We start from the raw sequence: 16,966 nt of genomic DNA on the forward strand, positions 1-16,966 counted from the left end.
TCAGCAAAATGCAAAAAAAAAAGGAAAACAAAAAGGAATTTCAAAGAATAAACATGATGAATATACACAAATGAGCTCATTCCAAGCAGTTTTATATGGATAGCACTATCTGGAAGTGTAAATATATACTTTTTCACATTATAATATTGGCCTGCATGATTCAAGTATTCAAACTGATATGTTTTGGGCTAAAACAAAGTGGAAAATGTGCAGAAAGTAACTGTTTCCACAGGTGACCCCCTTGCTGTAGGTGAAAAGTCCAAATTAGTGCTGCTTTGTTACATTTTGAGGTCACAGTTTATTAGTTGAAAAAAGTAAAAGGTTACATGGACTCTCCACCTCCACCTAGGTGGTCAACAGAAAGGAAAGCGTTGATGGGGGATGGGCTGCTAATTCCCCTGGTGTCATTGCTGCTCGGGGTGCCCCACAGGCTCGTGGAATAGTTGGGGCTCCCCCAGAGTGAAGTGCCATGAAGGTCTCCACTGCTAGTTCCCGACAGCCCAGCACCATTCCAGTGATTTAGATCATTACGGTTTGAGAACGAATGGGAACCGTCAATGGATCCGAGTCGGGTCTGGCTGGATCCCAGAGATTGCCAGCCAGGAGACGGAGTCAGAGACTGGCCTTGTGCAAAGAAGCGACTAATCTCCTCTTCACTGGCAAACTCAGCAAGAATAGTAGTGTTCCCTAAAACACACCTGCGGGAGGACAAGAGCACATTTCAAAGAGGTTCTCTCCACCTTCGCCTCTGTGTCAACAAAGCACTCCAAGCACCCTGCCATCAGCCCCTCAGATGCTCAGCTGCCACCGGGAATCCTCACATGCCTGCACACGGGAAGTATTTCAACCCCAACAAGGCATTTGCAACCACTTAAAATTTAGACTAAGAGAAGGAAAAACAAAACTTACATGTGCAGAGATTTTTGTGCCTTCACTACCTCTTCTTTTGAACTGTAACGGACCAAAGCATTACCATGTGGGAGGTTAAGGTGGAATGTTATTAGTGGACCGTGCTGCATGCACAGAGTACGCAGGGTTGAGCCATCGATCTGAGGGCGAAACAAATGGCAGGGGTGAGAACAGGCAGCACGAAGCTTGGACTGGAGCAGGGCCGTGCTGCCCTGCCAGCCAACACAGCCAGAGCCCCAGCCTTACCTGAGGTGTAAGGTTTTTCAGAACAAGCCAATTTGTTATTCTCCCTGAGCTGCTCTCACCCCAGCTTGAACCTAAGAGAAAAAGAAAGCAGTGTCTTGTTATATTGAAAACAGAGGCATTAGGAGAAGCATGTAAGCAGCTGCGTGGCAACTGACAGGAGTGCTGATGAAGGAGAAGAAACTGTTGTCAGATAATTGTAACTGAGAAAAAAAACATAAAAAATACATCAAGTGTATTTGTTTCCACTCACTGCAAGCTAAGAATAGTTATGAAGCCTGGCCAAGGATTCCCCATAGTACATATCATGATCCAGCTCGTTATATGAGCCGCTCTAGGAGCGACGCTGATCAGGCAACCATGTTCAGCTGCACAGATGTCAAACTCTGTAAGCCTTTGGTGAGATGTTTCATAAACGAGCAGAAATAACAGGACTGTCACCCACGTTACTGCTGCACACAATGCCTAAAAGCCACAACACAGTCCTAAGCCCAATTTTTCCTGGTAAATCTTCAGCAATGCAGTTCAGGAGATACAAACCCGTTTTTGCTTTTGGGAAGAGAAGTGCTGTGGGGTACCAGCTGACACTGAAATTCTGTAGCTTAACAACAAAAACCATCGTTATTCTTACCAGGGGTATATCTGGCATCAGAATTTCCCCATCCTCCACCCAAACGAAGGGAATTATCCCAAGTGGACAAAGGTGGTTTCTGGCCTGTTAGCCCTGGAGGTGGGCGGGATGGAGCAGTGATGCTTTTAGGTGGCAAAGGGACCTTCCACAGCTCATGAGCCAGAGAGGTGTTAGTGACTGATCCAGGAGACCATGTTGATTTGGAATCACTGTTTCTGGCTACTAGAAGACAAAGACAACAAGAAATCAATACTCTGTGGAACTCACATCAGTCTACAAATAAAAGCTGTTAAATGAGAGTAAAATAAAGACTTGAGTTACCACTCAGATGAGACCCCATTAATAATTTTTATTGACAACTCAGTGAGTCACTGAAGCACATGAAAGGCACAAAACCTCTGCTTGGAGCAACGCAAGATGACGTTACCTGAAGTGCTTTGTGCTGTACTGCTGAGGGAAACATTGTAGTTGGAGGCACGAATGGATGACCAGGCACTAGTTGAAGGCAGCGTGGTGTTCAAAGATGAGGATGACCCTACAACAAAAATAGAAATCCATGACAGGACAGTGTGTCAAAATTGCAAAAATATCAGAAGACTGAACATGTCTGCAAAGTCAAACAAAGGACCTTTTCCACTCTTCTGAGTCCTCATTCTTAACCGAGGGCAAGTGGTGGCAAGCATGCTCAACAGCAGGAAGCACCCTGCACTCACTCTCCACAAGCAAAGCTCATTCCATTACTGCAGTGGCTAGACTGCCTGCTTTCCAACACACTGCCTGTCTGTGCTCAGGAGGATTACATCAGAACGCCCATCAGTGCTGCTCACTCACTCTTAACTGCATTCTTGGAATATCTGCTGCATTGCATCAAGCAACAGTGTCTGATCCAAAGATGAGCATCCAGCCACGACATCCACAACACAACAGATAAACAAGAAGATGAGAAAGCAGCAAATGTATCTTCAAACAAACCACTGCTCTACACGACAGCAAGAAGCCTGCAGCACGACCCACGGCAAGGCGCCCGCGGACGTACCACTGTTCCTGTCCCTGAGGTGGTCAACTTCCCGCACAGTATTAATTGAGAGATTGTTTATGACACTGCCAGGAGTGACGTAAGGGTCAGTTTCAGGGTCGATGTTTGGATAACCTTTCCATGGCTCACCAGGACGAAATTCTAGGAACAGAGATTCAGAAAAGAAGTTTTTGTGTTGGTTTTTTTTCCCATGGTTGTTATTACTTTTTTTTTTAAATCAGGAGGCAGAGCTGTATTGCTAAGATAAGTGGATGACTTACAATCCAAGACCTTTTAAGTACTTAATTTACTCATTTTAGTCTTCACCTTCTTATTTCTAGTTTTTCAGCCCCACCTCACCAGAGTAAAATTTCCAAGCAGGGAGATTCGTTTCTCTGTGCAATCAAACCACTGCCCTCAATTTTTATCAGGTAAAAGCACAATCCTTCCCAGCTTTCTGTGTATGTTTTTGTGACCCTCCACATGTAACAACCAAGGGATCTGGAAGAATGCAGAGCAGTAAGAGCCATGCAAGCAGTAAGTGGTGGCACTGCATACCTGGTGGCCAGTTAACACTGCTAGAGCCATTAGGCGATTTGGCACGGGGCCAGCCATCCCCAATAGATCCAGGAGGACTGGCTGGTGAAGTACTGCTGTTCATAAAGTCATATGGAACAAACGGAGACTCTTCCAGCCTAAAACCACTTGAAATAGCACCTACATTAAAAAAAAAAAAAGTCATGTTTTCTACAGACAATTCTGGGTATGAATTGCACACGTGTAAAATAAAAACAAGCCCGTGTAAAGCAGTCATAAAATACATGCCAGCATACTGTTCTGTTATCATGTAGAGTTACACAGACAGTCATAGAAGTGCACATAATCTAAAATGGAAGCTCTCTGAGTAACTGACCAGAAGACCTCAAGAATGCAATCCCATGCCATCGTCCCAAAACCAGTACGTTTATCAATTTAACTAAAATATTAACTCAAGAGAATAAAACCATGATGTAAGACTCCAGCTGGATAACAAACAGAGCAATATTCTGTGACGAGAATGCTCCTGACAAAGTACCTGCTAAGACTGAAAAGACCTTTAACTACTGGAAAGCTCTTAAGTTTTACTCCTATTTCTGTAAGGAAAAGAAAAAGTTACCGGCAGCAGAGCAGGGAACAAAAGCAACATTCACAGTTCTGTGCAAATCCTGTCAGAACTTTGAAAGTTATACAGCAAAAAAAGCTATATTCTACAGTTTCAGAGGAATATACAGCTGTTGCTGTTGATTTAGTGCAATAGAGTTCACATGATCAAATTTGTAACACTGTTCAGAAAACGTTACCTACAGTTAAAACACCAACACTTCTGACTCCCACGGCTAATAACTGGCTGAAGTTTAGAGCAAGCAAGTGCAGCAGCAGGATGTCCCCACTACATGCTTCAGGCAGCAAACTATTTCATAGTATTAAAGCAGCTGACAAATCTAAAAATATCCAAACAATCTGAAGACTGAACAGTAATAGGAGACTGGAGACATTTTTAACTATCTTTAGACATAGAACCTTTGTGCTACAGACTCAAGTTTTAACTGGATGAAATTTCAAGCAACTGCAACAGTTGAAACATCGCGTGAATCCTGATCACTGCAATGAAATATCAGGGAACAGCTTCGGTTGGAGGGGGCCATCTAGCTCCAAGCCCTCTGCCGTGGGCAGGGCTGCCACCCAGATCAGGCAGCCAGGGTCCATCCAGCCTGGCCTCCACAGACAGCAGCACAGTGGGGCAGGGGTCGGGGTGCAGCTTGAAAAATCTGAAGCCAGTTTTAAAATTGTATAAAGGCTTCCAATTCAGATTAAGGTAAAGCCAGTAGCAACAGGCATGCTGAAAGTCTTAAAAAGGAATCCTGCACACTGTTCCTACTAGTCTCATCACAGGATCACTTCTGTAAGTTAAAAATGTTAAGCTATGGGCTGCTGTACAACAGAAGCAGCAAGTTTAGCACAGACAACATCATACAAACTACAGCAACACAAGTGTTACAACTACAAGCATAAATAAAGCAAACCTGCATCTTACACACAGAACTTGCAATTCGGAGGTTGTAGGTCAGATGCTATTTAAAGATGTGCTTTAACATACCATGTTTGCTGGAGTTTTGCTCTAAAGATGTGTTCACAGAAATGCTGTCTACTGTAGTCCATTTCCTCAATCGAGATTGTGGTGGCTCTTTAATACTGCTCATATCCATGTTTACATTCAAGTTTGTGTTCATTCCTAAAGGATACACACAGCTTATGAAAGACAGCCTGAATGCCTTTATTCTGTTAATTACCACTACTGTTCTAATCAACATTCAAGAGCATACTACTACAGTTATTTCATGCTTCCAAGTCTGTACAAGAAACATGAGCTTAAGTAGCACTTGATGCAGTCAACTTACTACAGAAGCTAAGCTAAGCAATGCAAAGCACTCTGAAGTTCACAGCTGATGTCTTCATGCAGAAGTGCCAGTGGAAGAAGCCATTGTGGAAGAGAAATTAAAATGTGAACAACATCTAAAAGTGTGGCATTTTAGTACCAGAGTAGCAATGGTGTGACAGTTGAACTCATATGTACAAAGCACAAGGACTGAACTGAGCTCAACTCTAAAACAGACAGACCTCCTTCCCAGCAGGAGGCTGTGTCAGAACATCCCTATTCAGTGGGTTACATACTGCAATTTGTAGTTAGACCCCGAACCCCATTTTTATTCAGGCTTTAATATTCAAAATGCTTAATTCTGTAAAGGAACTGGAACATGACTGCAGCACTGGTCAAACTGGAGAGAAAAACCACACACACAACTCCTCAGATCTCTGCTTCTGATGGGTCTGGTGAATTCTGACCAATTCTGTCACCCTGAACACGCACAGGGCTTCCTGCTCTCATAGCCACATCTTCTGGTGCTGACAGCAGAACATGGAGAAAACAACACACCACAAGATTTTCCAGAACACAATTTGGCAACTTCTGCTCCTTCTCACATGACTTTGCCACTCAGTAATATCCTCCAAGTGCACAAAAACTCCTCTTGGTTCTTTTTTTCATAAAGGGGCGAAGAAATTCCAGAAACTTATTATTTCTTCCCTAAAACCACTTAACTGTGGATTGAGCATAACTCCACCTGCCTCTTTGACTACACAGGGCTACACCAAAGAGATCCCAAAATATTCACACATACTGCAGGTTACTGAAATGTAGCAGCAACTGAGAAAGCAGCTGCTTAATGATATGAAATGCCATTTCAAATGAAGAAAAAATATATCTAGTGGAAACAACAAGAATCCAACACAGATGGGATGCAAATACTTGGTATGAAGTTTGGCAAGAAAGTTCAATGTTCCTTTTATTAGAACTAACAGTGCCTCTAATAGCTAAGCAAACTTAATGCCTCCGCCTTGCCCTTTGGATGAAAGCAGTAGTTAATCTTGATGCCAGACAGCAGCAGCGACCACTAAGTAACAGCCTGGAATTAAGACTGGCCAAAAGCAAAATTCCAGTGTGCCACATGCACTGCAACAGCGCAGCCTGCACCAGCTCCCTGGTTCCATAACACTTCACCTACAAGCACAAGGATTTCAGCGGCAGTCTCAACTAAACAAATATTTTTTATGAAAGGCAATGAGAATGCAAAGGAAACCAGCTCAGCAGAAAAGGCAGGACTGAAAGAACACAGAAGAAAAGCAAACTAAAAAGGAAGAACAAAAACAGGGGTAAAAAAAAACAGAGGTAAATGGTATGCAGTTGTATTAAGATAGCATTTAAAAGGGACCTAAAATAAGGAGAAAATATACAAGCCTGGAATTTCTGAAGAAGAAATTGGACTGAAGCCTGGAAACGTAGGGAGAAAGAAACAGGAGATACTTGCATTTATAAACGGTCAGATATTTTGTCTGGAATGAGGCAGCCATTCTTTAAAAATGCAAAACTAAAAGCTCTTCTGGACAAAACGACCAGAAGAGAAATTAATTTTTTGGTTTTACCCACAAGATTCCAGATTAATTGAGAACTTTCTTAAAAAGTTCAAAGAAACGTGACCACTTCAACTGATTCTCTGTATAGTTTCTACTTTCCAAACGTCCTTTAGCTTCAGGATATGTGACTGCAAAAGGACTTTGTCTTATCACTGGGATCCACAGGATAAGAAAAAAATAAAAGGAAACGGATGCACGATCAAGATGTGCAAAATTTTGCTCTGAGATACTGATAATCGTTTCTGGGAATAAGTGTACTTGTGGGAAAAGCCATTTGTTGAACAAAAGTAACTGGATGACTCCCAGTAAGAATTACTACTACAGTTAAAATTGTGAATGTTCACAGGATAACAACCACTACTGTTTTCAGAAGAAAACTACAGGCAAAATTGAAAGAAAGGCTGCGCGTCCTTTGTTACGTAAATATTGACTGTATGAAGTTGGCATGAAAAAACTCACCTATAGGGAAGCTGCTGAATGAATTTATTGGTGATGGCCCTTTCTGTAGCTCAGGAGTAGCATGGGGTATGACATTCTCAAGGAAAGATTTCATGGTGGGTTGATGGAGTGACTGCTGTTGAGAGGGTGGAGTTTGCTGCTTCATTAACAGGTTTGGATCAAGCTGACGGGACTGTTGCATCATCTGTTGCTGCATACTAATAGATCGACCCTTAAAAACAGAGCAGTTACAATATCAACAGTCAAAAGCTCTCCTGCACTTAAAGCCAATAAGTCAATTTTTATGTTTTGTGCATGTTAACATAGCAAAAACCCAGCATTAAGCTAAGTGTGTTCCTTTAAAGCTTGTCAAAACCCAATTCGCTCTTGCACACTTTTAGAGTGCTTGTAACTGGAAACGCAGCTCAAGACCAATGACAATTTTAAAAAAATGTTTGAAAAGTTAATAATAAAAGTATTTACCTGCTGCTCCTGCTGTTGACGACCACCAGAAGGCATGCTTCTTTGATTCTGCACTTTTTGCTGCTGAGCCAACAACCGCTAGGAGACAGTGTTTTGGTGTGGTTTGTTTGTTTTAGAGAAACGTACAGCTGAGGTAAGTTTCTACTTGCATGTTCAAACAGAACACAGAGCATCTACCTTTTTTAGCTTACCTGTAACTGGGAGATCTGAGAAAGCTGGTTTAACTGGGACAGTTGATTCAACATGGCTACCTGTTGTGGGCCAAAAAGCGGGCTCAGGCCACCGTTGTTTGGTGCATACTTCAGTAATGATACCGGAACCTGCAGAACAGAGCAGCACAATCAGTGAGCGACCAGCACGTGCAAGTAGTTACAGCAGCTGTAGGATATTACTATCTGAGGTCAACAGTTACCTATTTTCTGTAACGCTGATCAGGACAACTAAGTTTTCAACCATTTACAGAATATCAGCAATACCAGTAAACAGAAAATTCTTCTGAAGCAGCATTTTGGTAGCTTATCTGTAGAAGGTTCCAAGGACATGTTACCTGAGGGGATAGTAATGGAGGAGGCACTTGAGCACGTGGATTAGGCTGAGATGAATTAAGAGGTTGTGCTGGAGGCTGCTGCATGCTCCTGGGCTGTGCTGCTATATTACCAACACCAAACACACTGGGATTGCCATTCTGGGGAAAAGATGGATGGTTAGTGACAATAAACCTCTTCTACTACTTCTCCCATCCCTATACATTTGCAATATAACTAAAAGACACATTAATCACATTAATAGCTAGGAGTTATAATAAAAGGTATTAAATGCTGTCAAGTAACATGCCAAGGATATGCACACAGCCTTACCTGTCTAACAGAATTCAAGTTTTGCATACCCAGCCCTGCCAGGGAGCCAAGGGCTTGGTTAGGTAGTGCACTATTTGAAGGGGGAAGCTTCATGTTTTGATTGGACATAAACTGCATGTTTTGGGACTCGTCTGCTACAATGCCATCCTGATTGGACAGACAAACCGATGCGCAACAACCAGCCAGCAAGCAAGCAGTAGGGAGAAACCATTGCCAGGAACAGAAGGGAAGAGTCACATGAGAGTCCAGCATCAGCAGGAAATAGGCAGAAAACAAAAGAGATCAGGTTAGTTATCTGCACTGCAAATGGGCTACAGAAAGTGCTTAGTATTATATATCAGTAAGTTAAAAAGAACAAAACATATCTTACGGATCAATAAGAAAGCACTAAGTTTCTCCTCCACCAAAAGGATGCAGAAAGCTACGGAGCGCACACATAATTACTCGTAATGCCGAGTCAAAGTTCAGAACGTCCACCAGCAAGATAGCTGCTAACCTTATCAAAATAAGGACTGCGATCCATGGAAGACTCTTTGGAAATCTGAGGACGAGAACCAGGGCCTTTTCCAACCACACGATTGTAATCTCCAACATTGAGGCCATGCTTATCAATCTCCATTCTCTTATCTTGCAATATCCCTAGAAGGTGAGGGAGATGTGACTACGACGTTGAAGGATTTTCCAGATACAGTATGAATGGGCTTATGCTTATAAAATACAGAACACAGCTTTCAAGCCTGGTACTAATAAAAGAAAGCATCAATTCAGTTTTAAACTGCCTGGGTTTTGCTTCAAAGGAAAAGGAGCACTGTGAATCAGCGGCTACAGAAACTTCACATTCAGAATCAGAAAAGCATCAACACTTTGCACACTTCCCCAAAATATTCTCAGCCTGCTCTCAAAAACAAAGCAAATATGATTGTTTAAGTCAAGCATTAATGTCACCTTTTTGTTTTTCTTTGAAGAGTCACAACAAGCACTGTCTTGGATTTGAAGCAGTACCTTTATTACATGCCCTTCGTCTGCATAAGATTTCAGAGGCTCTTTAATTTGATTCAGTTATTGTGGGGGGAATTACAACACAAAAGATGGAAACATTTTAAATACTGGTGTTCACTGAAAGCTCATTTTAACATTTAGCTTCCATTGTCAATGCCACTAGGCAAGCTGGGAGATCAAAATATAAGCAGCAGTAAAGCAGTGTACTTCAATGCATAATACTCCATTAACACCTCACCACATGCACTGCAAGGGAATTATTTTCAAGCTAATACTTTAAATTCAAATTCAAGAACTGAGATCATTTAAGCATGAGGTTTTCTATTATGTTTTAAATTTGAAATGCAAACAACTTGTGCAATATAGATCATGAGCCAAAAGTCAAAAAAGTAATTTTCAACTAAAATTAAGGAGTGCAGCTACAATAAACACAACACCACAATTATTTTCCATTACATGTCCTACTATCATATTCAGTTAGTCATTTATTAAATTTAATTATCCTATTTTTCATTTGCCAGAGGAATATAATGGCAAATGATCTCAAACAAAGGATGCTCAGAAGTGATTCTGGCATTCAAATATCAGCTGAAGTAACTGTTCAGTATTAATTTACTTCTTCGAACTGAAAATGTGTTTCCAGGAATGAACCACAAGGAGCGAGTGTGGTATTCAGAGCATTCGTGCCTATTTAGGGAAGCTGTCCACAAAGCACTCTGGCTACTTGTATTAAGAAAACAAAAAACCAAAAACCCACACCACATAAGCATACTTTCATGCCAGCTCTGTATCTATGAGATTAGTTTGACTTCTGGATTAACAGTAGTGCAGCAATCAGGTACGCAGTGTTATATGCACAAGTTTGTTTGTTTTTTTTGCTCTACGAGCATTCTTCTTTTCTCTAAGAGCATTTTTAAGGAAATATTTCATATACACACACACACACACAAATACACACATATATATTAAAAGAAATTACTATACATACTTCTGAAAACTGATATATTTAAACTAAGAGATTGGAAAGGAAAGCTGTGAAATCTCGTTATTTCCTTTTCTTACCTCCAGACATGTCCATCTTATTGCTCTGTATGGTTTCTTCTGGTGATTCTCTCTGAAGTAATAAAATGAATCAATTATTTAATAATAATCTTTGTAAAAGCTAAAACAAAGAGATTAATATATTATTTCAATTCAGACCTGCAGGAAAAAAAACATCAAGATAATTGGCTCTATCTTAATGCACTTTGTTCCTTTGATATCTGCTGAAAGCAGACATTTACCAAAATCCACATGCAACTAACTAGAACAACAGACCACTGGATGAATATCTGGGTAACATTTACAACACCTTCCTTTGTAAATAAGTCTGTTTATACTGAGAACGTACAAAGGACAATGGATGAGTAACAGAGGACACAGACAGAAGTAAAAAGGAAAACGCTATGAAAATGAGCTTCAGACAATCAGAAACTTCCATTTTCGTGCACTGCAACTAACACTCTAAGAAGGCAATACTGACAGGAAAGGTATAATACTTACTGAAAAACTGAGATTTGTGAATTGCTTAATGAATGGATTGATCCATGCTTCATCTTGCTTATTTCCACCTTTCATTATTCCCTTAAAAACAGAAAGGAATTCCCATGACACTCAGAAGATGTTTGCCACCTACTGCTTAAATTAAACTATGAAACATTATGAATGAAGACGAAAGATTAATGGTACTCCACTCAGCACAGCAATCTGTTCTTAGTTTTCAGAAATGACAACAGTGCAAAAACCCCAACAGAACCTTCTGAGGGAATCATTTCACACAGTAAGAAGAAATAATTCTCAGGAGTCTCATAACTTTTTTTTCTTTCCATTGCCAACTCACACCTGTGTGTGGACTTGACATTTCACAAGTCACAATTACCTTTGTGGGCATTTTCTTCATATAGGGTGGCCAGTTCAAAGACGTGTTAGCTTCTTGTGAAGAACTGCTGTTCCACATTCCAATCTCTACATCCTCTTCTTCCTCCCAGCTGGTCTGACGACTGCCTGTCAATGGCATATCATCTCCACACCAACTATCTTGCATAGATTTAGGCCCTGGTTGTGGAAAAAACACAAAACAAAACAAAACCCCGACACATTAACACTTCAAACCACAAAAACCTCCTCGCAAATCAGCTACTAAAACCTGAAGCTAGAAGTAGCTTCTTTAATCATGCCAAGTGCCAGATCAACAATGGTCTGGCGGTGAAGGACACACCAATGAGCAGCTACTCTGATACAAAAAAAACAACCAAAAATTATCAGTTTGCATTGGATGCCATTAACACAGACAGAAATGAGCTTTATGTTTACTTCAAATTAAAGCCTCCAAAAAAAGATAAGCATTTCACCTTCAGTACTGTTATTCAAAGATGGTGCAAAAAGCACTCACCAGGTTTATTTGGAGCCTGTTGACCAAGAGAAGCGTTTCCCCAGCCAGAGGTGCCTCCTGCATCGCTGATGGGTTCTCCCCAGCTAGTACCAGTGTCCATGGGCTTACCCCACGCTGAAGTTCCATTATCTACAGTAGTGGCTGGAGTAGAAGGCTCTCCCCAACCTTTTTAAAGCAGTATGAGTTACTGGCATGTTTTTGTTTGCTTGTTTGTTTTTTTTTTTTAAGCAGGATTTTAAAAGTCACTTTAAAGAATCAAGTGTTTTGCCTTTTCAAAGCCATAGCATACAGTAAAAAGCTTATTAGCAAACATTTACATTTTGCACACAGGTAATTATTACGACAGTAAGCTGTTCCATTAAAAAGCAGCAAAAATACAAATTCCATATATAAAGAATTACATGGAGAATAGGCATTTCTAAAATACTAGTTCCTAAGGGCTGCTCCTTATGCTTAAGCTACATCTCCTTGCACCTGAGAAAGATAGTACAAAATACTTTGCATGCACCACGCAAACACACCTACAACTATTTACTGCCCCCAAAACTACAAGCCTGCAAATTCTGATCTTTAGTGCATGTAAAGTAATTGTGTTTCATTCTGATAGCAGCCCAACTTGTCTTGTTTGTTTGTTTTGATTCTTCAGCAATATTAAGTTTTAGCTTTTAGAATCAAATGAAGAAAAAAACTCCTATTCCTTAGATATATACACTTACATATATTTAGCACTTACCCTTTGTTCCCACACCCCAGGTTTCCAGCAGAGCTGCCTAGTCTACATTACTGAAACTATTTAAAATGAGAACAGATCTTCCAATCTGTATAAGAATATCAAAACATCTACCTGCATTCTCCCTTTAAAAGATAATAATGATAATAAAAAGGTACTAAGGTTGCCACCTTCACCTCTCCACTTTGAATCTAAAATATGTTATATGAAACAAGTAGAAAAGAACTGTTTTACAATTAAATGAAAACACAAGCTTGTGTAAAGTCAAGTCTTACCAGAACCCGAACTGCTCTCCTTGCTAGACATGGCACTTGAAGACAGTAGCTGCTGATGTACCTGTGCTTGCTGGTCTGAACTGCTGCTACTGTTTGGGACATTTTTATTCCACATATTCACATTTTTGTAGTTGTATTTGCTCGGATCACCCCAAGCAGAAGTTCCATCATCAATTTCCATTTTGCGGCGTATTGATTCAGGGGATGGCTCCTCCCAGCCAGTGGGCTCCTCCTCCTTTGCTGGGGCTGGCATTGGTCCCCCCAGCCAGCCTGAGCCCGGTGGTTTACTGGTGGCAGGCGGCGCTCCCCAAGATCCAACATCTTGTTTGTTCCATTCTGGAGAGTTGATTGGCTTTGATGAATCCCCCCAACCTTGAGGCTGATTGGATTTAGGAGGGTCTCCCCAGCCCTGGTTCTGATTAGACTTTGCAGGCTCATCCCATCCTGAAGAATTATTTGGGTTTGTATTATTACTACCTCCCCATGTGACAGAATTTGATTTACCTGGCTCATTCCAACCAGATACTGATCTGTCACTGTCGCTACCTCCTGAACTGGATTTCTTAGTCTCACCCCAATGGTTACTTCTTGAATTTTCACCCCAGCTGTCACTGGCAGAAACAGCCCAACCCTGGCTGGCCTTCTGTCCTTCTACCCATCCCTGTTTCATCTTCTGCGTGTCATTCCAAGATGACTTTTCCTCTTTGCCACTTCCCCATGATTGATTGCTCTTGACCATTACTGTAGCAGCAGAATCCTCTTCCCACCCCCCTTGGCTATTTGACCCTTTGGAGTCTCCCCACCTTGTAGCAGACTTTGGATCTCCCCACCCTGATACAGATGAGGTATCATTATTATTAGGGCTAGGTCTATCCACACATCCCCCTGAGCTAGAAGTCTGTGTCACAGAGCCTCCCCAGGCCTCTGTCCCATTGTCAGTTTTTCTTTCACCTCTTGGTGATGTTTCGGTATCCCAGGCAGTGTTCTGTTTGATCGGAGTCTGGCCCCAACCAGAATTGGAAAGGACACGTGGATCTAAGTCAGTTCTGTTTACTATACTTTGGAGTAATGCATGCTGGTCAACTTTTCTTCTCTCTCGGTTCTGTCCTTCTGTAGCTACTCTGTCTTCATGGCATCCAGTGCTCTCTGTACTACCTTCTCCGTCCCCTGTACCTGTTTTGGCCCACGCGCTATTCTGCTCAGTTATCTGAGACACAGCAGAACTCTGGCTGTTAAGGTCATCCTCTTCAGTAGATTTCCATCCATTTGTAAACTTCCTGGTATTTCCATTTACACTGTCATTGGAATGCTGATTACTAGGCAGTTTACTCCATTCACCATTTGAAATGTTAGTGCCAGTGTTTTGTGCAGGGTTGCCCCATCCTCTTCTACTTCCGCCAGCACTCGCACCATTTCCACTTCCCCATGGCATACTCTGGGAGTTGACTGTCCCTGCTTCCCACACCCCTCCTCCTTTATTCCCGTTGATTTGAAAGTTAGTGCTGCCAGGCCCACTAATGCCTGACTGCATTAGAGTTGCATTCACAGTGTCACCATTAGCTTGGCTGTTTGGGCCTGAACATTTGTCTCCAGAGTAATTAGAACCATAGGCACCCCATGTAGTACCGTAAGATCCACCATTTTTCGCCTCACCATTGCTAAGGTGAGAAATGGAAGTGCCATTTGTAACTGGAGAGGCCTGAATCTGAGAATGATTCATTGTGCTCACACGCCAGGCCCCATGCCCTGTATTATTAGGCAGTTCGTTAATCTGCGCTGAACCAGCAGAGTTTGGTAAACTAGAGGTCATAAAGTTAGTAGTGTTATTTGGTCCATTCATTTCAGTGTTAAGGTTTTGAGGTTGCCCACTGAATGAAACCTTCCTTGTACCATTTACTTCAGAATCACAATTTTCCTGAAGGCTTCCCCAGGAACCATGGGCTGAACCACCCACTTTAGAGTTAATACTCTGACTGTTAGATATCTGACCTATGGTACTGCACTGAATATTTGTGCCAGAATTACCACTCCCTACAGACCCTTTCAGGGCATGTCCATTGTTCTCCAATACAGGCCAGGCACCATGGTTGCCATTTGAATTCAAAGTGCTTGGATTTAACCCTCCATTTGATGAAGAGTTTATGGTGCCCCAAGCATTCATTCTATTGTTGCTACTTTCAGATTTGCTGTCAGGAGCATCCACAGAAACTTGACATGTGCTTATTATGGTCCCATGGGATAAACCCCACGGCCCATTAATACTTCCATTGCCCACATTATTGCTGTTGCTACCAACCACAAACTTATTTTGAGAACCATGTCCGATGCCATTTCGAATGCCATCATTTTCACCACCTGTGCTCCCTGAAGCCATTATAATGAGGTTTCTCTCTGACCCAGAGCTAGAGGCAGAGTCAGTGTCCATACATTCTGATGTCAACTCTGGGTCACTGCCAGTGATTGATGGCCATGCTTCTTTGTCAGAGCCGTCTACAATAACTTTATCCCAGTTTGTGCTGGATTCACTATTTGAAGAGACTGGTCCCCAGTGAGAATTTTCATAATGGGATCCTAGACCACTGTGGTTCAGATCTAAAGAGAAGAAGGAAAGTCCAAGACCATCATTATAAACACAGCATTAGTACTTCATTAAACAGAAGAAAAACAATGCGCACTAAGTCAAGAATCATTTTGCTTATTTTAACACGAGTCACTGAAAACTACAGAGAAAACTTTACAGCACACCTGCTCAGAACATCACCCTGGGCATAACCTAGAACAATTCTCATTGCATGCACAAAGCAGAATTCTCACAAAAAGCACAACTAAACACCACAGAAAGTACAGTTCTATTTCTTCCAATTAGTGTTCCTTTGGTTTCTTTTAAGGCTCTGTATAACCAGATAGAAAATACTTTATGAAAAATCATGTGTGTTTAAATTCAAAGAGATTCTGAAAGGCAGTAATCTAAGCTGGATATTAAACTGACCTAGCAGCAGCAAATGTTATGAGACAACAGCTGCAGAAACACACACCATTAAAAGATATTATGTATGTTTTCTCAGGTACAAATTAATTCTTTCATACAACAACAACCCGACACAAAAATCACAATGCCAATCTAAAGTTCTGCTGCTGTAGGAACACAGACATAGTGCAGCAACTCAACTACTACTTCTTACTGTCAGTTATGTAAGAGCTACCATTTCTTTTTTAATTGATAGGATGATTATGTCCAGGAGTCAGGAAGACACACATCTCAATTGACTTCCAAATATTTTGTGGTTAAGTACACACGTCACAAAGTATTTGCTATAAAATTAAGTGCTGTCAATATTCATTTCATATTTCTAAAGCTTTATTGCAGAGATTTTTTCCCCCCAAATTGTTAAATCAAAGCACAAATGCACTGCAACATGAGACTATTGGAGTATGAGGCACATGGAAATACAGCAATGAAGATGGCAACAAAACACAAATACAACACCTCTCAGTGCAGTTCACTTACTGTTTTCCTGAACTGAAACAACACATGTTCAGGTGCGAGTCACCTGTCTGCTCAGTATAAAAACACTTCCATTTTTAAAAAAGTCTGCTTTTCTAAAAGCAATGTTTTGGGTTTTTTTTTTTGCCTTTACTTAGAACATGGAAAAAGCATGTGTTCATATTCATTCCAAATGGATTTTTACAGTACATGCCTTACATGTGTCTAGAGAAGGCTACTCACGTCAACCTTTACGAAGCTGTACCTGTCCCTGCTAACAGACAGAGCTAACAGTAACAAAACACTATAGGTATCAATCCATAATTTTCTCAAGAGCTCTCTATAGAACATGTAGAGATTGGCTGTTTTTAAATAATACAGTGCTAATTTATAAGCTTCTCATGTTTCTTAGAAACAGACTTTAAGCGTGAAGTCTGAAGGGAAGCCACTGGTCCCTGTG

General features: G+C 41.2%; 1 protein-coding gene across 1 annotated transcript in view; it reads right to left on the bottom strand.

Moving 5' to 3' along the window:
* Positions 1-322: 322 nt before the first annotated feature.
* The window catches only part of TNRC6A (trinucleotide repeat containing adaptor 6A), a gene marked incomplete at its 3' end in the record, with an annotated part of 40,697 nt that continues 24,053 nt past the window's right edge, over positions 323-16,966 (bottom strand). Inside the window, exons 6-24 of the mRNA XM_079543100.1 lie at positions 13,023-15,614; positions 12,018-12,182; positions 11,505-11,680; positions 11,129-11,209; positions 10,649-10,700; positions 9,084-9,226; positions 8,588-8,734; positions 8,278-8,415; positions 7,922-8,050; positions 7,731-7,808; positions 7,269-7,479; positions 4,936-5,070; positions 3,357-3,515; positions 2,820-2,960; positions 2,211-2,318; positions 1,784-2,002; positions 1,156-1,226; positions 910-1,049; positions 323-698 (exon numbers count right to left, since the gene is read on the bottom strand). Of these exons, the coding sequence (XP_079399226.1) occupies positions 323-698; positions 910-1,049; positions 1,156-1,226; positions 1,784-2,002; positions 2,211-2,318; positions 2,820-2,960; positions 3,357-3,515; positions 4,936-5,070; positions 7,269-7,479; positions 7,731-7,808; positions 7,922-8,050; positions 8,278-8,415; positions 8,588-8,734; positions 9,084-9,226; positions 10,649-10,700; positions 11,129-11,209; positions 11,505-11,680; positions 12,018-12,182; positions 13,023-15,614 (5,261 nt within the window). The remainder of the gene's footprint in view (positions 699-909; positions 1,050-1,155; positions 1,227-1,783; positions 2,003-2,210; positions 2,319-2,819; positions 2,961-3,356; positions 3,516-4,935; positions 5,071-7,268; positions 7,480-7,730; positions 7,809-7,921; positions 8,051-8,277; positions 8,416-8,587; positions 8,735-9,083; positions 9,227-10,648; positions 10,701-11,128; positions 11,210-11,504; positions 11,681-12,017; positions 12,183-13,022; positions 15,615-16,966) is intronic.

The sequence above is a fragment of the Tetrao urogallus genome, assembly GCF_951394365.1.
Source record: "Tetrao urogallus genome assembly, chromosome: 15".
Lineage (NCBI taxonomy): Eukaryota > Metazoa > Chordata > Aves > Galliformes > Phasianidae > Tetrao > Tetrao urogallus.